Source organism: Cuculus canorus, chromosome 7 (genome assembly GCF_017976375.1).
Source record: "Cuculus canorus isolate bCucCan1 chromosome 7, bCucCan1.pri, whole genome shotgun sequence".
Classification (NCBI taxonomy): domain Eukaryota; kingdom Metazoa; phylum Chordata; class Aves; order Cuculiformes; family Cuculidae; genus Cuculus; species Cuculus canorus.
In genome coordinates, this window is record NC_071407.1 from 23,880,429 (window position 1) to 23,901,740 (window position 21,312).

Sequence of the window (21,312 nt, forward strand, 5' to 3'; positions counted from 1 at the left end):
AGTCATTAAAGGCAAAATTTTATATACAGCTTTATTAAAGCAACTGTAGCCATAGAAATGATTACGTGCTCTGATTACCCCTGTAACTGCAATATAGCAGCACAGAAATTTTTTCAACATCTCTAAAAGCAATCATATTGAAATACTTTTTCTTCTTTTTCTCCAAAAGTGTGTTTCAGCCTCTTAAGTAAAAGAAAATTAGAGTATAAAATATGAAAGCAAAAGACAACGCTGTTTTAAAGAGCTCTGAAACAGAAAAAAAAAAAACCAGCTCTGTAGCTTAGAAACACTGAAGCACCTTCTCCTACGTTTGTAAATACATGGAAAAGAGAGGATCTAGTAAACTATACTCCGGTCCAGAAGATGATATGTAAGGTCAATAGTAAGGAAAAAGAAAAGTTATCTGTATTTTAGCTCTTATGTTCATTGATGAATATCTAAATAAGGAGACACATTCTCAAGAACAACCATACCTCTTTCTGAAACCACCTGCAATTATCACTGACTCTTGAAATCAAACTCTCCATTCAGATCTTAAATATAAATTCTGGTGTGTCTAAACAGCTCTCCTGTGAAAGTGTTAAGACTTAAGTTCCCCATATTAACCTAAACAACTGCTGTATTTTCTTTAAAAATTATGCATAACTTAATAATGAAATTAACGCTTTCAATTGGCAATCAGAAAAATAAACTGTTTTTTAATTCCACTCCTGGAATCACATCTTATCATTCAGCTGGCAACTTGAAGATAGCAAAATTTCCTTATAGTACATATCATTTCAAGTTCACATTAAAATTTTATCACTTAAATCATATGGACAGTGTCAAAGTTCCACACTTTGCACTATATTTTCCACTTTCAGTAAACTAAAACTTCAATATATCCCAGGAAATCATTCCAGCAAAGCAACTAAAATTATTTTTGCAAACATCAAAACTGTGAAGTTCTTAGTGTTGTTTTCTTTTGGGAACAACATGAATTCTGCTCTTCTGACTCATGAAAAGACAAGACCATAATTTACATATATAAAGCTGAGCCATAGGAGGAAAACCAGCACTGAGTCAGGTAAAATTTTATTTGGCCTTAAACGAAAACCCAGACCCTCTTGCAATCAAAGATATCATTCCTTAAGCAAATAATGCATGTCTCTCTAAAAAAAGCCAGGCATAACAAACGGTGACTACAACCTTGCCCTGCAGACAGCAGGAAAAAAAAACATTACAGTAAAGGACGCAAGGCAACAAGTATGCATTCTCGCTGAGAGCCTTCAGTGGTATGAAAATAACATGAACAGAGAACCAGCAGTTTGATGTTTCTAATGCTGAAGGAATCAGAAGCCTTCGGACATAAATGTACTGCGGATAGAAGAAAACTAAGACAAAAAGCTGGTAAAAACAGACTGCAGTTTTTTCATAGATTCATAGAATGGTTTAGGTTGGAAGGGACCTTAAAGCCCATCCAGTTCCAAACCCCACCTCCCACTGGATCAGGTTGCTCAAAGCCCCATCCAACCTGGCCTTGAACACCTGCAGGGAAGGGGCAGCCACCACTTCTCTTGGCAACCTGGGCCAGTGCCTCACCACCCTCACAGGAAAACATTTTTTCCTAAGGTCTCATCTAAATCTCCCCTCTTTCAGTTTAAAACCATTCCCCCTCGTCCTGTCCCTGCACTCTCTGATAAAGAGCCCCTCCCCAGCTTTCCTGTACGCTCTTAACTAGACTGATCTTGTGACTAATAGGAAATGGAAAAAGGACGGTTTTATCCTTCAGCCTCTAAAACTTCCAAGAGTTTATCAGTTTCCTCATGAAACAACTGTGATGACCCAGAAAATGTGAAACCATCACATGACATCGGCCCATTGACCAGCAAACTCACTTTCAAGAAAGTGATGCCAAATCACCTGTAGCCAAAGGATTCTCTGTATCTCAAAACACCTGAAGCGCCTACACCAGCTGTGACTGTGATAGGTCAAAGAAGCTAGTACCTTGTTTCAGTTTCCGGCCAGCAGAACACCTGTGCACAATCACAACTAAAATGAATTTAACAGGGTTCATACGAGAAAAAAATACAGGATGCTTAAACAAAGAACTGACATATTTCACTTTATTTTTGTAACATTAAGGTCACAATTGGCTAATAGCTTTTGAAAAAGACATGTCCATAATAATGTTTCCCACTTAAAATAGAAAATGAGTCCAACACTAGGAGTGCTGGAGTTAAACTCATTCATAATAGCAAGTTTTATTTGCTAAACTAAAAAAAGGCTTTTTAGTTTAACAAATAAAAGATAAACCATGACATAAAAGTGTAAAAGATATAATGAAAAATGAGTGAAATATAACAAGAAAGAAAATGCCAAATAGTTAGTTAGCATTTGCTTGGACTGAAGGGAACAAAATTCTACTGTGAATTTATTTCTAGGTGTATAAAAAGTAATAAAAATGCAACACATTGAATCTGTATCTAGCAGTTATGGTGAACAAGCCACTCAAATAGCCCAGTTGTGCTATACAATTGTTTATGATGGTACAGTACTTCTCGACACTCTTCTGGTGAGAGATTTGTCTTTTTTTCCATGTATATTAGCAGTTCTGATATTTAAAGTAGTCAGTGAAGCTAAGGACATGCAAAGGGATTACCAGGACTCAGAGCTGTAGCAGCAAACACGTCTCCATACTGTGATCCATGGAGTGGGAGTCCTTCACCACTTCCACTAAGGCTCTAGAAACCAAGCTCATATTTGCCATAGCACATCAGCTTGCAGGAGAGATGCCATGATACGATATCATCAATAGTTCAAGCACCCAGATTTTGATTTCCAGGGGGGCCCTGGCAGAAGGTGCAAGTCTGAAATGGAACAGAAACATACCTTGTGTGGTTTGTAAATATTATGTTTCTAACGTTGAAATCCCAGATATAATGGCTGGAAACCAACTAAACACACCTTGCCACAATAAAAGAAAAAAGCTTTTAAAAGCTTACAATGTTAACATTAAGAATCATTTGGAAAAAAAATATCTGATTCATCTAGAACACTATGAACATCTAGGCCTGGGTCCAAAACCACTGCAGTTATGAGGATGGCCTCCCTCTATTTCAACAGGCTTTGGAGAATGCTTGCCGTTTCTGTAGCTCTCAAAAAGACAAATGCAATATATCTTCTCAAAGCAAACGGAACTCAACACATTTCGGTGACAGCACATTCATTTAAACAGAGCCATGCATACTATATATGGGAATAAAGTGTTCCTCTCAAAGATGCAAACTCAATGTACTCTCAGGCTATAAATACCATCACGAATCAAAATGGGCCCTTCCTGACCAATAAATCTCTGACGAGCCTGGGAGATAGGTATCTTGTGTTCTTATTTACTCTTCCATCTCTATCATTGGCAAAAATGCTAAACAACAACTGCTGGATGTCTACCTTCCCTTGTCACCCAAGATGACCCATGTGCCATCGAGTACTCACACAGACCTGGAATTTGTGTATTTAGGCCTATAAAGTTGGTAAAAATGCCAGCTTAGTCTTCACCTAATAGCATTTTGCACTCAACTTCGCAGAGCTGTGGAAGAGTCAGGCACTTCAACTACGGAGTAGCATATGAACTCCTTACAGAAACACAGCATTTTAGGATAGCTGATTTAAATGTAGTCCCTTTCTTTTTGTCACTGAAATTACACGTGGGGGAGAAAAATATTTTTTAACCATTAACACCCACACATAATATTTCAGCACTCTTTCCCTTAAAAGAAGCCCACGAGTTGTATTCACTGCATCCTTCTCAGACTTCTGGCAATTTGGTGCTTTTCATACATGTAAAAATACATAATCTTATACAATGTGAGTAAGTATTTTTAACAGAACCAAAAGGATACCCCATCCTCTAATTTCCTCCACAGTTTATGTTTACATCTCACCAGGGTCTTTGCAACTCCCATCCTACAACCTCACCCTACAAAATGCCTCACTGCTGCTGAATTACAGCCTGATCCTCCTGAAGAATTATTACCATTGTCAATCTGAGTTGGAGTCCACAGAATAGCAGAGCCAATCTCTGTAGGACCACTGACCATGGGTCTGTATTTTCCCCGCTGACTAGAGATTACTGCTTGTTTTCAAGCTTTGTCCCAGGAAGGATATTCCATGACTAAGATTCACATTCCACTTTCTTGCAGTAGTACAGGACAGACATGGAACATCATTGCTTTTTTAATTATAATCATTAGATCCTGTCCCTACAGAGATTATACTTAGGACTACTGTGCTCCAAATTTTCAGTGTTTCTGTCTCTGGGGCCGCAAGCTGCCCTCATTCTGCATTCAGAAATCTCACCGCATCAAAACTGCGCACATTGATCATTGTTATTTAAAAGCTTTTCATTCCCTATTACAGGCATTTCCTCTACTGAGCTAATCTGGAAAAAAACTGTGAAATCTAATGGTTTCCAACCAGCATTTACAGATCCGCAAACGTGTGAGAGTTTGCAAATTGCTTTTGAGCACAGATTTTCTCCTCAAATGTTGTAAAGCCTTGAAAATAAGTATGATATTGCAGAAAAATAACATTTTGGTCGAGATTCTTTTACAGCTTAAATCCTTGTCCATACACTTGCTTTTTTGCATAACCCATTCTAGCATGTGTTTATAAGATATGAAATCCATTATGAACTGGCCAGAGAGCCACAAGTGTTCTCTCTTCACAGTGCAGAAAACAGCAGCACAGACCTCTCCATGTCAGTGCCTTTTCCACTTGTAGAAATGCCATTTGCAAAGAGCTGTGAGTACCTTTTCTTTCAGTCCCTGCGCTCTCCACCACATCCATCTCTCCACTGGCAACCTCTCCTGTGGGACGCTCCCAGCGTAATTACGTGCAGGCCACCTGATAGCCATGAGACGGGAATGATTCAGTGCCTTGAGCCAGGCTGCACATGTGACTAACGAGCAAAATGCGTTACAGTCCACCACTAATCCCTTGAGCCTTCCAGTTGTTCGGACGTGTCTGCTCGGTGTATTGTCAAGAGAGTCAAGGTGAGGTTTCCACACACAGATTTCAATGAAGGGATCTCCCACGTTGTGTGTCCACACATGCCTTCCAATTTCTTCTCATCCTCTTCTCAACATACATTGCCTTGTATTGAGTTTGTTCCTTTAATTTTATTTGGAGAGGAGGTTTATGCAGGTATTGCTAGAAAACCAACAAACCTAGCTGTATGAGAGCCAGTATGATTCACAGAGTGTTTTGGGTTGGAAGGGACCTTTGCAGGACACCAAGAATCACGGACATCTTCAACCAGATGAGGTTGCTCGAAGCCCCATCCCATCTAACCTTAAACGCTTCCAGGGATGAGGCCTCCACCTCCCTGGGCAACCTGGGCCAGTGTTTTATCAGACACATAGTAAAAAACTTCTCCCTTATATCCAGTCTAAATCTACCACCCCTTTGTTTCAAACCATTTCGTAGAAACACTTCTTCTTTAAGGCAAAACCAATTTTTTTTCCACTTATAAATTTTCTCAGGCCTTAGAGGTCTGGGTGAAAATTCTCAATGTCTCAAAGAAGACTTCTGCAAATATTGTACTATTGTATTATTCGAGTCAAATTTTGATTTTTCTGTTCAGAATAAATGGGTATGTTGGTGAGTTTCTACTGACCAAATCTACCTCTGTATACTTTATGAAGCTTCCAAAATATGTAGAGCAATATTAAAGACTGTTATGGCTTGTCATTTCAGGCTACCAGCTTCCATCTATAATCACAATGTAATCTCATTCTATATAGAATCATAGACTCTTTAAGGTTGGAAAAGACCTCGAAGATCATCAAGTCCAACCATCAACACAATGCCAATATGCCCACTAATATGTATATATAGGGTTGTGGAGCTAAAAAGCTCTTTAAAACACTGAAATCATTCCAACAGAGGCAAACAATTAAGATAAGATTCTACCTGCAAGAGCCTTGAAGGCATAAGGTACCCTTACGGGGTACCACTCTGTGGAACCGGGAAGCAGATGAATCACACTGTTCACAAGGGTACAAATTTCACTTCATTCTGCACTGGCCGGCTTCAGGAGCCAGCTGTGCCCCAAACCTATGCTCTCTCTTTTTACTACTGCTCCTTCTTGCTTTTGTTCAAAGCCAAAAAACATAGTATCAGATACTGTCAGTAGAAAATGCCCTTTACGAGCACAAAAAATGGAGTAGCAGATCCATATAATCAAAAGAACTACAGATTTTACAATGCACATTTAACCGCTACGTGCACTGTGCCCTTCACCATCCATATTTGTTTTATTTTTCTGTTATTTTCAGAAACAAGAATAACTTGTGGTGTCAGAGTCCAGCCCACTGCATTTCAATCTCAGTCTCTACCTTTTGTATACAAACAGGAATGAGTTGGTCAAGGGACAATGAAAAACCAAAGAGAACATAAGTTCTTTAACAAGAGCTAAGCACTCCACTTACATCTACTTGTAGATGTAGACACTGAGGAGAAAAATGGCATTTGTTGAGTGTCTATAATATGACTGTAGCTAATGTTGAAAGAATTACATCTGAAGTCATATATCATCTTAAATAAAGGAGTACAAGAACTTCAATTGTAATGACTCTGCCATCACATGAAATGCTGACAACACAGGTCAAGATTAACATTTTTCTTTTCGGCAGATTTTAAGGTGTCATGTCACAAAGCATAAAAATCCTAAAACTTCATCACCCATTTTTACGAAATAATTAATATTAATGCTCTAGCTGTATACAATGACATCAATTGGATACGGAATTTTAAGGGGCAAAGTTAATCATTCTGTTACCAGAAGTTTTCATATTCTTGACTCTGAGTATCTTGACTTTATTATCTCTAAGAAAAAAATCTGTAGTGAAATTTCATACCACAAGGGGTTAAATGGTTCACCACATTTTTAAATTCCAACCCCAAATTAAATGAGTTAAAGGCGGGAATAGGGGACAAATTCCCATGCTAAATCCTTCTATGCAGCCACTAAAAAGTGTTTTATCCCAAATCAAGTGGACACTGACAAATCTGAGGAATACAGTGCTGTGCTTAGACTATAGCAGGAAAAAAATAAGACAGTTCCTTGTAATAGCATACATGAATACGGATGTTAGCCCAGTAATTCTGTGAATTATTCACATCTATATGTGAATTCTTCAATGAGAAGTAGCACAGAAAGGAGACATGGGAAGGATTTGCTAGCTCACTCAGCTGGGACCAGTCTTTCTGCAGATGATGAGATGATGTTGGATCACCCAACTCTGCTGCAACGTGCAGAGCAGCAAAAGAGGCAGCATGGGGAAGGAAAGGTCCTAACATGCAGAAAACTTCTTCAGTCCCGCAGTAGGAGGAGCCACTCCTTGTAAAATTCCTTTTGCTAGCAGGTCCAATATAGTCAACACAGCATATATATGCATTCCCATTTTTCACCCACAGCCTCGGTAGCCTTTCCCAAATTGCCATGCAGGACAAAGCATGTGCTGGATAACAGCAAAGTTTAAGACATTTTGTTGTTACTACACTTGGCCTTTACACCCTAAGCACTAGAGAAGTGGTTTGCAATAGCATTTACTCCTTACACACACAAAATTCCCTCCTATTTCCCATTTTAGCATGTAAGGAATGCAGGATCAGTCCTTGAAAGTTCTTCTTTACCCTTGAAAACCCTTGCAAGTGGAACAAATACGATCTAAAAAGAGGTGTGTATCTCCCCCTACCTGCAGGGTCCTTCATCCTCTTGCCCCGGGGAAGGACATTCACGGACATAGCTATTTCAGGCCTCAAACATGAAATAACTCGGATCTTACAACCTGACACAGCCACAGTATGTCCAACTATTCAGCCTGGAAGTGCTGGAACACCTCAATGGCATCTGTTATTCAGTGAGCCAATACCTTTACCCTAAGAGGTTTTACAGACAATTTGGAGAAGCCTTTCTGTACTTGTCAAGAAACCAAGGATCTTCCTTATCTATGCCCCAACAATATGCACCATGACACCACAGGTAAGAAGTCTGTGTACAAGTCTCTAACTTTTCATTCTCACGAGAAAAGAAGTATGAGGTAATAACCTGTAGCATTTGCTTTTTCATCAAGACTGTTGGTAAACTTTGCAGATTGGTCTCATCACATAGAGAGGAAAATGCTAAACACACAGAAGAAACTGAAGGGAAATCTTAACTACTCACCCTTTCTAGAAAAAGGGCTTTTACTGTTGCAGGAAACGGTGTTTTACAAGACACGCTTATTATCACAAATTCATTTGAGCTTTGTCATCATACCTGGCTTACAGTTCATTAAGAAAGCTCAGGTTTGGTTTTGAACAAAATAAAAAATGCCCACAGAGAAGTAACAGCGCCTGGCAGGTTTAAAGGTTGAATTAAAAGCTTTTATATATTCCTTATCTCTAGCAATCACTTCTTCCCTGGATAGGCCAACTGTACCACTTCCAACTGGAACGCAGAGGTTCATCTCAGCAATCTGAACTGGACGTCTACCTCACTAAACCCAAATAAACAAACAAGTACCATAACTTCTCACACTCCAACTTCGTTTCTGGTTTCCCCTAAGTGAGAGCTCCTTCGTGCAGCCAGGCTATGCCTGTATCAACGGTGTTTAGGGGGGAGAGGATAAGAGAAGGGGAAAGACAGCTCAGTGTATGTCAAAGCAAGCCAGCAACCTAGCAACCATACGTTAAAAGGTGTGTGTGGTTTTGCGGGTGTCTGTGTGTGCGGAATAACTGAAGCAGATATTATTCTATTTGTAATCCAAAAAAATGTGAAAAGGGAAGGGGAGAAACTCCAGCTGCTGATCTATTTTGGGGTCTGTCAAAATCCACTTTCATAAATACAGTCTTAACACTTTCTATCCCATTTGTCTTAAGCAAAACTGAATGGCTGGACCTGAGCTAGTTCTTGGCTTTGGTTTGGAAGAGACTCCTCAAGCCAGGAGCTGATCTCGCTTCAGGTACTACACTTTCTTCCAGCTGGTAATATGCAAAAATCAAAGGAGCAGAGAGGTTGCCTCAAAGATTTTGAACTTATGTTAGAACAATATTGATCTAGCAAGTTATTTATGAACACACTAAATACTTTTTGATACCTACATTTCATTTATCAAACAGAATCATCAACAATTATCAGGGAGTGGAACCAGCTCTAGAAAAAATTACTGCAGAAGTTTGCCTTTTTAATTTCGCCAAAGTTTCTCGTTCCACAGGAGAACTGAGAGTTCAGATCACTAAATAAACACTCCCACCCATCATCAGATGTGGTCCTGGGGGTGCGCATCAACTTCAGAACCACTGTCCCACCACGCACCAGGTGTAACGTTAGTGCCACCAAATGAAAGCGCTGGGGCGGGAGGGAGAGAGGGGGGACAGGATGAGAGGGAGAGAGGGAGAAGGGGCTTAGAGGAAGAGCGGGGACAGTGGGAGGGAGAGAAGGGGGGACAGTGGGAGGGAGGACAGGGTTGGAGGGAGAGAGGGGGACAGAATGGAAGCGAGAGAGAGGACGGTGAGAGGGAGAGAGGGGAGACAGGGGTGGGGGGAGAGAGGGGGGACAGGGAGGGTGGGCACAATCTCAGGCTTGCACCCAACACCTCGCTCCTCCAGCCATGCTCCCCACGGCCAGTGGCAACCCTACCACAACAGCCCGCTGCCATGCAACAGCAGCCTGGTAGCCTTTGCTCCAGTGCCACCAGCCTCTCCTCCAGCCCTGGTCTACCAGGCTGGGCTCCTACTCCTCCTCCTCCCTACCACCACCACAAGCACCCGGCACCAGGAGGGGTGGGCGAGTTACCTTGTTTTTGACCCCGCAGTGGCAGCAGACAGTCCACAGGTACTTGAGGGTCCTCCAGAGCAGGATGATAAAGAGTCCCCCAAAGAAAGTGACCATGGATGAGGCGAGGAAAGCCCACCACATCCGCTGTCCGCGGCTATCGCAGGGCACCTCCACGGTCACCGGGATGATTAGAGCATCCATCTTGGGCACATTGACGGGGGAGGAGGACGAGTCTGTGTTGAGATTGTTGGCGTTGATACTGCTACTCATTCTAATGCCGCTGCCATTTGCCATGGCTAACAGCGAGCCGGGGCTGCCGAGAGCTCCTCCCGCCGCCAGCACCCCCCGAGCGACCCATCACCAGCCATATTGCAGCCGCTCGCACAGCGCAAAAAAACGCTCCAAAAGCAATAAGAAAACACCCCGAGCCGAAGCGAACCAACGAAACGAGCGAACAAAAGAAAAGAACGGGGAGGAAAAAAAAAAAAAACAAAAAAAAAAAACCAAACCCAAAAAACAGAAAACAAAACAACGGGGGGAAATAAAAAACAACCAAGCGACCGCACAATCCGCGAGGTGAAGGCGGTGGATTCCGAGCGTCCTCCTTGCACGGCGAGGGAATAACGTCAAAAATCAAATGAAAAAATGATAATAAAAAGGTCGTCTCCTCCTCTGATCCCCACCCCTTCCTTCTCCCGCATCCACAGCCCCCACCCCGCCCACCCCCAAAATGATCATCCACCACAAACGGGTGCGTCGGAGCGGCTCTCAGCGCTGCCGCCCCGCGGGGAGCGCAGCCTTCCACTGGGATCCCTCAGCCCTGGCAGGGGGCTCAGCCTTCCACTGGGATCCCTCAGCCTTGCAGGGATCTCAGCCTTCAAGGGGATCTCTCGGCTTTCGCAGGGATCTCTCAGCCTCCGCGGGGATCTCAGCCTTCTAGGGGATCTCTCAGCTTTCGCAGGGATCTCTCAGCCTCCGCGAGGATGGCAGCCTCGGCGGATCATTCCCGGCGGTGGTCTGTTATTATTATTATTAGTCTTTAACTTGTTATTAGCGACGCTCAGCCCTCCTCCCACCTCCCAGCCGCGCACCCTCCTCCTCCTCTTCTCCCAAGTCCGGCCCCTTCCTCTCCTCTGCCCCTCTGGGTGCGGGCAGAGCCTCCTGTGGCTCCTTAATTCATCCTCCGTTGGCCCCGCCGGGCGTGCGCTGCCGCCGCCTCCTCGCCCATCCTCGCCTCCGCCGCCGGGGGACGCGATGGCCCCGCAGCCGGGGCGAACGGGAGGGGATGAAGGCGCCGATTCAAGCGGGCTCCCGGCCCCTCATGGGCGCTGCCGCTCCGCGTTGGTGGGAAGAGAAAAAGGGTGGTGATGCTGCTGCGAGGCGCTTCACAGGCGGTGGCGAGATGCTGCCGCTCCAACAAGTCCTGCCGGCCCGGGCGGGTCCATCATCATCACCATCATCATCCTCATCATCCTCCTCGCCGCCGTCCGCAGCAGCGGTGGGGCGGGGGCTGCCGGGGCGGATGGCGTGACGCAGCGGCGAACGCTCGGCGCTGGCTCGGCCCCCGCACCCCGCCACCCCCCCGGTACCCGGCTTCTCCATCCCTGTGTCCCCCTCCATCCTCCGTGCTACTCGGCTTCTCCATCCCAGCCCCCCTTCCATCCCCCCCCCCCCGTGCCCGGCTTTTCCATCGAGCCCCCCCCGTGCCCGGCTTCTCCATCCCTGTGCCCCTCCAGCCCCCTTCGTTCCCAGCTTCTCTATTCCTGCCCACCCTCCCACCCCCCATTCCGTGCCCGGCTTCTCCATCCCTGCATCCCTCTTCTGCATCCCTGTCCTCCCCCTCCGCCGCGGGGGGGTGGAGGGGGGCAGCGGGGATGGGGGGCAGCGGGAAGGGAGAGAATGGGGGTGCAGAGCGGATGGGGCAACAAGAAGGGAGGGGGGCAGTGGGCATGGAGGGCTACAAGAAGGGAGGGCAGCGGGGATGGAGGGGCAGCAGGAAGGGAGGGAAGGGACGCACAGCGTTGACTGGAGGAGGCAGTTGAGTTGCAGCAGCAGGTGCCATGGGATGGGCGGGGGGGAAGGGAAGAGAGGGAAAGGGGAGCTGTGCTGGTTTAGGAAAACATGGCATGGGGCTTTTCCACTGAGAGTTTGCCTTTCGTACTGGAAACCCCCCATAAATTGCTGCGCATCCTAGGAATATTCCTGAAATTAACCCTTAGAAATATAAAATGACACGGGGAGTGGAAATCCAGCAAGAAAATCTGGATAGTTGTCTCCTGCTTTTTTTTTCTAGATAACCATGGAAAAGCAGAAGAATTATTATTGATATTTTTATATATTTATGTATATAGAGATTAAAATCTCAATTTGTCACATGGTGTGCTCACCCAGTTGTTTGTACAAAGTATTATGCAGATCCTCTTGACATCATTCCAAGAGTAAAACACAACAGCCTATGTGTGGCTGACATTCCTCCATCTGATCCAGTCCCTACCCATGCACAGAGACACCATTATGAAAGAGTTGTCTATTAACCTTTACCGGTAGCAGTTCCGGGTTCTGCATCTGCCCTGGGTTTATTTATTTTTGTTTTCTACTTAAGTGATGGTAATGAGGTTTAGTGAGTTCTCAGAGGGTTTTATGGGGCTCTCTAACCATCTCGCCTCTACTGTTTTTTGTGCAATAACACCACCATTAGCCTAACTTTGTATTTGTCACCACCATAAAATCATAGAATTGTTTGGGTTGGAAAGGGAACTTAAAGCCCATCTAGTTCCAACCCCTGCCACCTCTGGGGATGACACCAACTGGATCAGGTTGCTCAAAGCTCCATCCAACCTGGCCTGGAACACCTCCGGGGATGGGGCAGCCAGGACTTCTCTGGGCAGCCTGGGCCAGGACCTCACCACCCTCACAGGAAAACATTTTTTCCTAAGATCTCATCTAAATGACTCTTTCAGCTTAAATTTGCTTCCTCTCATCCTATGTCTGCACTCCCTAAAAAGATCCTCTCCACTGCTTTGCTGTAGCCCCTCTCTCACTACCGGAGGCTGCTCTGAGGTCTCCCCGGAGCCTTTGCTTCTCCAGGCTGAACAACCCCCCCTCTCTCAGCCTGCCCTCAGATGGGAGGTGCTCCAGCCCTCAGATCATGTGCATGGCATCTTCTGGACTTGATCTAACAGATCCGTGTCCTTCCTGTGCTGAAGACTCCAGAACTGAACTGGGTTATCACAGTGTTTCATGAGGAAGCTGATAAACTCTTGGAAGTTTTAGGGGCTGAAGGATAACCCTCCTCCTTTTTCCTTCTCCTATTAGTCACAAGACCAGTCTAGTTAAGAGCGTACAGGAAAGCTGGGGATGGGCTCTTTTATCAGAGAGTGCAGAGACTAGATGAGGGGGAGCAACTTTAACCTGAAAGAGGGGATGTTTAGATGAGATCTTAGGAAGAAATTTTTTCCTGTGAGGGTGGTGAGGCCCTGGCCCAGGTTGCCCAGAGAAGTTGTGGCTGCCCCATCCCTGGAGGTGCTCAAGGCCAGGCTGGGTGGGGCTTTGTGCAACCTGTTCCAGAGGGAGGTGTCCCTGCCCATGGCAGGGGTTTGGAAATGGATGATCTTTAAGGTCCCTTTCAACCCAAACCATTCCATGATTCTATGATTTATTTGACCCTGTGTACTGTTGCAGCTGGGTGCTGCAGACATTGGTTTCATGAGCAGTCCAGATGCAAACAGGACCATTGGGAGTTTCTAAAATACTGCCCCCCCATAATATTGTACCCACAAGTACATAGGATGGAGCTAAAAAAAAATCAGAGTAAAGCAAACCAGGTGCACCACAGGACGTAAACTGCACTTTAAAATAATTTGATTTGAATGTGTTTACACAACATTTACACACAGATTTGGACGAGGAGGGAGGGGAGATTTATTGTAATCGCTTATAGAACGCTGGTTTTAAGTTCTGCTACTCAAAAACTTTCGTAAACCAAACAACAGGTACATTGGGAGTTCTAGTTCATAAATTTCACACCCTACAACCAGGGCCGAAACCTTTTCTGTTATTGTTATAAATAAAACTCCTCTTATTTATACAAATAGGTCTCAGTTCTACAAATATTTATAGTGAAACTCCCATACAAAGGTAAACTCCTTGATACCGACTGGTGAGATGTTACCAGTGAGACGTTTGCTTAGTAGGAATTATCTCCTAAATATAATGCATCTGCAAAATAAGTAACTTTGTATTTAGTTCACCTATTCGTAGACAGAGATATAAACGATACCTGAATGAGTATCACTCAATTTAAATTAAGTACCATTTGAGCTTACTCTGCTATGATAAGGAAAGGCCTGTTTTCTACTGCAGGTTTTATCAAGTAGGCTTGAAAAAGCACCCTGGAGCTGGGTGCTTCCTTCCCTGAGGCAGCAATTCAGGTTGGATGGGGCTTTGAGCAATCTGATCCAGTGGAAGGTGTCCCTGCCCATGGCATGGGGTTGAAACTGGATGGGCTTTAAGGTCCCTTGCACCCAAACCATTCCACGATTCTAGGATTCTAACTGTTGCCTTCAGACCGGACGTGATACTGCATCTCTATTTCCTGGAGAGATCTTTTCAGACCAAAGACAAAACTTGGCCAGATTAGTTTTCTATTTTATCATTCAACATGAGAGTTCAAAATTTACTTGCTTAACGGAATACTACTTTCAGAACACAAGGAACACTGTGTTTCCCTGTGTTTTTCCTGTTGCTTCCATATAGCACAGTCGGGGACACAGTCGTGCCACCTTGACATAAATCCAGAGGGTTTGGTTCCAAAAAGCGGTATTTTAGCAGCAAGGAAATTACTCCTCTTTATGTAAAACGGTTCCCTCTTGTGGATATTCTGTGTACAGTATCATAGAGAGAAAATATTTAAAACATTCATCAAACCTGGATCTTTGCAATTAACCCTTCCCCTCCATTCAGCAATGATCTCAACACCCAAGACAAACTCATTTTTAGCAATTAAATAACCAAGTAAGGAAGAACAAGCTATTGCATTTAATCAGATAGAATTGACCTGCAAAATTGCTCATTATCAATAACAAATTATTTAATTAAGTGCAATAAACACAAGGAAGCTAAAGAAAGTTGTGTAACTCTGTGAGACAAGTATAAATTGCAGTGGGTTTGTTATTTTGCTTGTGTGAGAAAACCTTCTGCACATTCCAATAAAGAAAACAATGATTAAATAAAGAAGGAAAACATAAACTCTGTAAAGAAAAGAGACAATAATAGCAAACCGGTCAGGACTTTCGAGGGTCCATGTACTAAGTACTGAAGACAGAAAGTCTTTGGAATGATCAATCTTTCAGTTAAAACTAAAGCATCCAACCAAGCAGCAGAGCTGCACTGGTGACGATGTTGTAACAGTTAATTTGGCATATTTAAAAAAACATATAAATGGAGTGACAGGGTAAGATTTCTATGTTTCTACATGATGGCTAGATTATACAAGGAATATGTTTTTCTGAAGCAGTGAATGGTGAGAGACTAAATACGTACTCCTCATTTTTGCCAACAGGCATTTGATCTAACCGAAGCGATAGAAAACAATCGCATGTTATCTTGAGGGAAATTATATTAAAAAAGGCTAACAGCCTTTAAATACCAAGATACCATAACTGTGTTTGCCACAACTTGTTTGTATAATGGTTATGCATAAAACTTTCCCATTTGATTTAAGGTACAGAGTAAATGTTGAACAAGCAGCATAAGGCTCTCGAAAGGTAAATATTTTTCCAAGGTAAAAAGTCAAACTTCCAACAATTAAGCATGTATTTATTCTTCAGGCTGCAGGTTACTACATGAACAATCCCATACAGGATGCACTGTTGTTACCTTACCTGATAGTTTAGCCAGCGTAAATATTACCATTTGTGACCAACAGGCTCCTGCTTTCCTTTTGTGTTGTCACTGTAGGAGATGCAGTTGGCTTTTATGTAACATCGGTGGCTATGGAAGAGCAAGAACTTCCACACAGAAGTACAATAAAATAATAGATCTGTATTCCTGAGCTCACTGAGGCATTTGGTCTCAACTTCAAATGATAAAGACACAATATAAACCAGACTTTACATACAATCACAGATGTCTTGCATAATTAGGTCTGAGCCTTGCTTTAATACTATTCCTTATTATTCCTACTTCATCCTGTCAGAATGGTGAAAAATAACACCTTTTTAGTGATGAGACAGATATGGGAAAGAAAAACTTATCAGGTAATAATTCTGAGAGATTTTTTGGTTTAATGCAAAATGTTTGCTCTCAGATGCACTGAGGAAGATCCTGTGCTGATGTCAAACACACATAAGCATGGATCTGCTGTCCTTGTCTTGAAGACTCTAAAAGAAATATTTGCAGGAGGTGATACTAATATGCACCTGAATCATGGAATGGTTTGGGTTGGAAGGAATCTTAAAGTCCAACCAGTTCCAACGCCCTGCCATGGTCAGGGACACCTCCAACTGGGTCAGGTTGTTGAAAGCCTCATCAAACCTGGCCTTGAACACCTCCAGGGATGGGACAGACACCATTCCTCTGGGCAACCTGTACCAGGGCCTCACCGCCCTCACAGGAAACATTTCTTTCTAAGATCTTATCTACACCTCCCCTTTTTCAGCTTCAAACATTCCCCCTCAGCCTGTCCCTGCACTCCCTGATAAAGAGACCCTCCCCAGCTTCCCTGGAGCACCTTTCCATACTAGAAGGCTGCTCTAATGTTTCCCTGGAGCCTTCTCTTCTCCAGGCTGAACAAGCCTGAGAGTAGCATGGCTGCATATAACTATGTATTTGCCTATGGCAAATGATGATCTGTCACATTTGTCCTTTTCACAGAGTTTAGTCAAACTATTTCAGTGCTTATTAATTGAACATCCTGTTAGGCTTATTTTGCATCTGCCCAATCCCTGTTCAAAGACTGAAGTATATATTTAGCATGATAATATACTGCACTCTATAACACCTTCTTATCAAAGTGCTTTGCGAATATGAAAGCATCCAACTCCATCCCATCTCGCTGTAACGGTATACGTGAATGCTATTCTTGGCAGTGAAGTTACATAACGATTTCCTTGAATTACTTCAAACTTTTGTATTGAGATCTATTTTGGCACTTCACCCTGGCAAAATCCTCCAGCTGGCAGGACAAAGACATATCTCAGCAGAATGCTTTAATGGATCACCCAGTCATTCAGAGTGATCATCTCCAGAGTATTGGAACCCTTGCGCTCAAGCCAGCCAAATAAAATATTAAAGAAAATCCCTTGTTCACGTTAGCCTATACAGTATGAATAAAAATTTAATAAAAATTAGTGTTGCAAACAGAATATTTTTAATTTCCTTGGAGTTCTTTTTTTTTAAGTAAGGCCAATTTTTTATATCCTTGTATTCTATTTATTGTTTAGACCTAAGCATACTGCCTTGTCCTCACTTTTGCCTTACCAGACGTCCCAAACCACAAAACATTTGGTTAAGCTCAATATGTCTTGCCACAAGGACCACTTTTTATTGGAAAAAAGAGTATGGTTTACGCTTCAATGGAATGTTAAGAAGACATGACTAGCATCCGAAAAAAGGTGATAGCAGAAATAACGACTTCAGGAGCAACAATTAAGCCAAATTATGTCTTCTGAGGTCTGTAAGTGCATTTAATGAACAACAATTCTCACTCCTAAAACCACTCTTGACTCCTGTGAATCAGACCCTTTTCATTACTGTTTGTACTAATGATTTTTCCTTCCAGTCAGGGATTTTGCCACAGAAGTGAAGTAGGAAAATATTGAGGGTATCTGAAGACAGAATAGTAGCAACCACCATTAAAACACAGGTAGGCTAACAACAGAGATACAGAAACAGCAGTTAAAGCAAGTCAAAACAATAGCCAAAACAAATCAAATAAAGTAAAAAGAGCTTTAAAATGTTTCTCTTAAACCATTCGTTCCCGTTTTTCTGAGTGGACCTTGACTTCTGTCCAAACCATAGAAAGAGAGAAGCAGCAAACCCTTCCCCTTGTACTGAATGAGAGAACAATAGAGAAATAAGTTAGATGGAGTAATTCCCTCTAGAGTCCTCTAGACACAACTGAAAGGGTGGGGAGGGAGAAGTTTCAGTGTAAAATCTGATATGTCTAAAGATGCCTGTTTGCATTGGGCAATTCTTTTTAAAGTCCATCAGCCATCATTGCCACATGGCACTTGCAGAGAGATGTGGCTGTGAGAATCTGAGCCCTTGCAATGGAAACAGTGCCAGTCCTTCTTGAAACCAGCTGCCAGCCTTAATGTAGTAGAGGGCTCCCAAGTCTGTGGTGTACAACTTAAAAGAATTGCTTGGGAAGCAAAGTAGTAGCAGCAGGATTGCTTATTTTCATAAAAGTCAACTAGTTGTGGGAAAAAAAACCAACAAAGAATAATGTGGAGATTTTCATGTACCAGCTGCTGAGAAAGCTGGCTGTGATCACCAGCTAATTTAATGTCCATCAGGTGTAAATCTGCTTAACTCCGAAAAATCAGACATCAGGCATACTAAAACCATAAAAAGGGGACCATATGTTTACAAGCAGCCACTCCGATCATTTGCAGCTTATTGTGACACTTACACTTTGTTCTCTCCAGGAGATATTCACGTTTTGGAATCTGGTGTTTATTTTAGAGAATAATATCAATGTAATATCAAGAAAAGCAGTATTTTCAATGATCTGCTCTGTTTTCTTGCTTATCTGGACCAGAATAGCTGAGAAATAGCTGAAATTTGCAGCTGAAAATAAATTAGAACAGAAATAAATCGGCGTGACTTTCATTATGAGACATCAACATGTACGGTAAGGTTTGAAAAGCTGAATCTCAACATAATCGGAAGACACTCTTTCTCATCCCACTACGTAAGCACATACCCACCAAAGGGTTTTTCCAATACGAGGAAGAGATAAAATCAGGCAGTGGGCAATCCTGTGAAATGCCAAGCGTTCCTGCTTTGATCCAGCACTGCTTTTAAACAGGTGTCTAATGTTATGCACAAGTAATCTCACAGAATCCTGTAACTGAGTCACATGTTTATAATTAAGCATGTGTTTTGGGTCCAGGGTGACAAGGCTCAGCACCTTGTATGATTGAGTGACTGGTAAGCTGAAGAGGTTGTGTAGGAGTCACGTCCTTAATTGCTTGCTGACTTGATCAGCACTTTGGTCTTACTGAGGTTGTGTTTGCTAGTGTGCAATATAAAGGTGACCTTCAATTCCAGCATGAATATAGCTTTAGGATTCGCTTTCCTATTTGGAACTCTATGCTTTTCAATTAACAAAATAATGAAATCTTGATACCCAATTTAGTCACAATTTTGGAAGGACTGGTGAAACTGGCAGTTTTTGTACTCCAGATATGAGATGAACCTCTGGAGTACTATTCTAAAGACATAATAATCTGTTTTATAACTGACAGATCCAAATATGTCCTCTTACAAGTCAATGGTGCTGCTAAGGGTCAAATATATACCAGTAGTCACAGATACGTGTCAAATGTCCCAGCTCTGCTAATGCAGCACTTATATGTGGTACTAAGCCTGCAGCAGGCTATAAAACAAAATACCCTCAGGCTGAATCCAAACTCATTGAAGTCAAGGCCACAATGAGTGGCTGCTTTGAAAAGGCAGGATTTTCCAGCAGAGCTTATAATTTTTGTTTCCTATGCTAAATTCAGTGGAATGTGGGGTCTTTAACAGCAACCTACAAACCAAGAGTCCAGTTGTGACTTTCAACTGCAACCTCTGAACAAAATAATAATGGTGGAATGAAGCTTTATCAACTGAAGAGTCTCATGTGCTGCATCTACACATATTCATGGCTTTAATTTAATTTGATCTGCAGGCAGATGTTAATTTCTGTTTCCTGACATAAACTAATTGCAATTCAACCTATGGTCAGAACTTAGACAAGTTATTTGGGAAGAGCCATGGACTGCTTGTCTTATGCAGTGAGTGCAGTTTTGCCTTCAAATACAACTCTGTAGCTGCATTAGTGGAAGATACATGTGGGTGTCTAATAATAATCTACATGTGCATATCTAATAATAGTTAGATACAGACTAATTTGCAATTAGTGCAGCAAATCTTTGGGGAAAAGCATAATAAAGCATCTATTTTCATAAATGTTCACAGGTGGCTGTCCTGCAGATAATTTTCAGTTATTAATTAACATGCAGTTTTAGGCAATGGAATACTAAATTATATTTAAATGCAAGACATGTTAATCACAAACCTTCCACCTAGTCACCGTTGCAGTCAAATCTCAATCAAAGTCCCTAACAATAAACTCTTGTTACCTTATCTCACAAAACAGGTTTTCCCAGCACCTCCCTCACTAGAAGGAAGTTCAGTGCTGGACATGAGACAAGACACTGCTGTTCATCTAACCTCAGCATGTGAGAAACAAATACATGCAGTCTATTGTCTTGTCATCGAGATGTTCCTTTTCTGCTGAATTTCCACAGTGTCACATTTCAAGTGTTTCCTTTTTGTATCAGAAGTGAGTAACCTAGGACTTTTTAAGCTCTATAAACTGATGAAGATCTGTAAGTGTCTATATTCCTTAGGATTAAGACAGGTGAAATACAAAGATACGTAAGGTGTTTATCACCCACAATTAAAACCACAACATTTTTTAAGTGCTGGAGAACCCTACAGCGGTATTAAGGTTCTATAACATAGAATCATCAGTACCTCAGTGGTCTGAGTCAGGTCCTGGAGAAGCCCTAGCAGTGTGATAGTCATTCTACTTTAAAACTAGAAAAAAGAAACTAGAATTTCGGGGATGCATTTACTCACTCCTATGGACAAACCAAGCTCACTATTAACTTGCTTTCCAAGAAGGAAGCTCTCTTTCTTTATCTAAAATAAGAGATCATAAAGCACTTTCTCTTTTGTTTGCAGAAAAGTTCAGCTGTTTGGAGGCAGGTAATCGTAAGCAATGAGAGTTTGTCAAGGGCAGGGTAACGTTAATATAAATAGGTGATGTTTAAATAGACTGTATTTAGTCAATACACTTTGTTTGTTGTGCACTAGGCTCATGCCCGTTCAGTGACAGGCACCGTCAACTGATTAGGATGTGTTTAAATCCTGATTGATGTGTCAACGCAATACACCTCTGTGTACACTGCAAGAATCACAAAGTGATAGATTTAACCATTTTTTTTTATCATTACCAGTAAAGTGAAACACATAAACTAGATTACGGTAAACTTTTTTTTAAAAAAGAGGCTTTCCGCTGCCTTTTTTCCCAAGTGGTACAGCAACTGGTTTATAACGCTGACTAAAACATACAGCCAACCTTCTTCAGAGGTTTACCTTTCTGTTTGCAGAATTCTTGCCTGCCAGACTCTAGTAAAGTTCAGTATTGGTCATTTTGAAACATAGAGCGTCATCTGTTCAGTCTTCTCCGGATTAATACCAGTTTTCAGGAAATAGTAAAGGCTATTTCTTCAGAC

The 21,312-nt window shown here is 42.4% G+C and overlaps 1 protein-coding gene across 35 annotated transcripts in view; it reads right to left on the reverse strand.

The window, feature by feature from the left end:
- Positions 1-10,467, reverse strand: part of KCNMA1 (potassium calcium-activated channel subfamily M alpha 1) — a 427,072-nt gene extending 416,605 nt beyond the window's left edge. For all 35 annotated transcript variants that reach the window (XM_054072172.1, XM_054072163.1, XM_054072142.1 and 32 more), the window contains exon 1: positions 9,821-10,467. In XM_054072172.1, the coding sequence (XP_053928147.1) occupies positions 9,821-10,096 (276 nt within the window). In that variant the 5' untranslated portion in view covers positions 10,097-10,467. The remainder of the gene's footprint in view (positions 1-9,820) is intronic.
- Between the last annotated feature and the right edge of the window lie 10,845 nt (positions 10,468-21,312).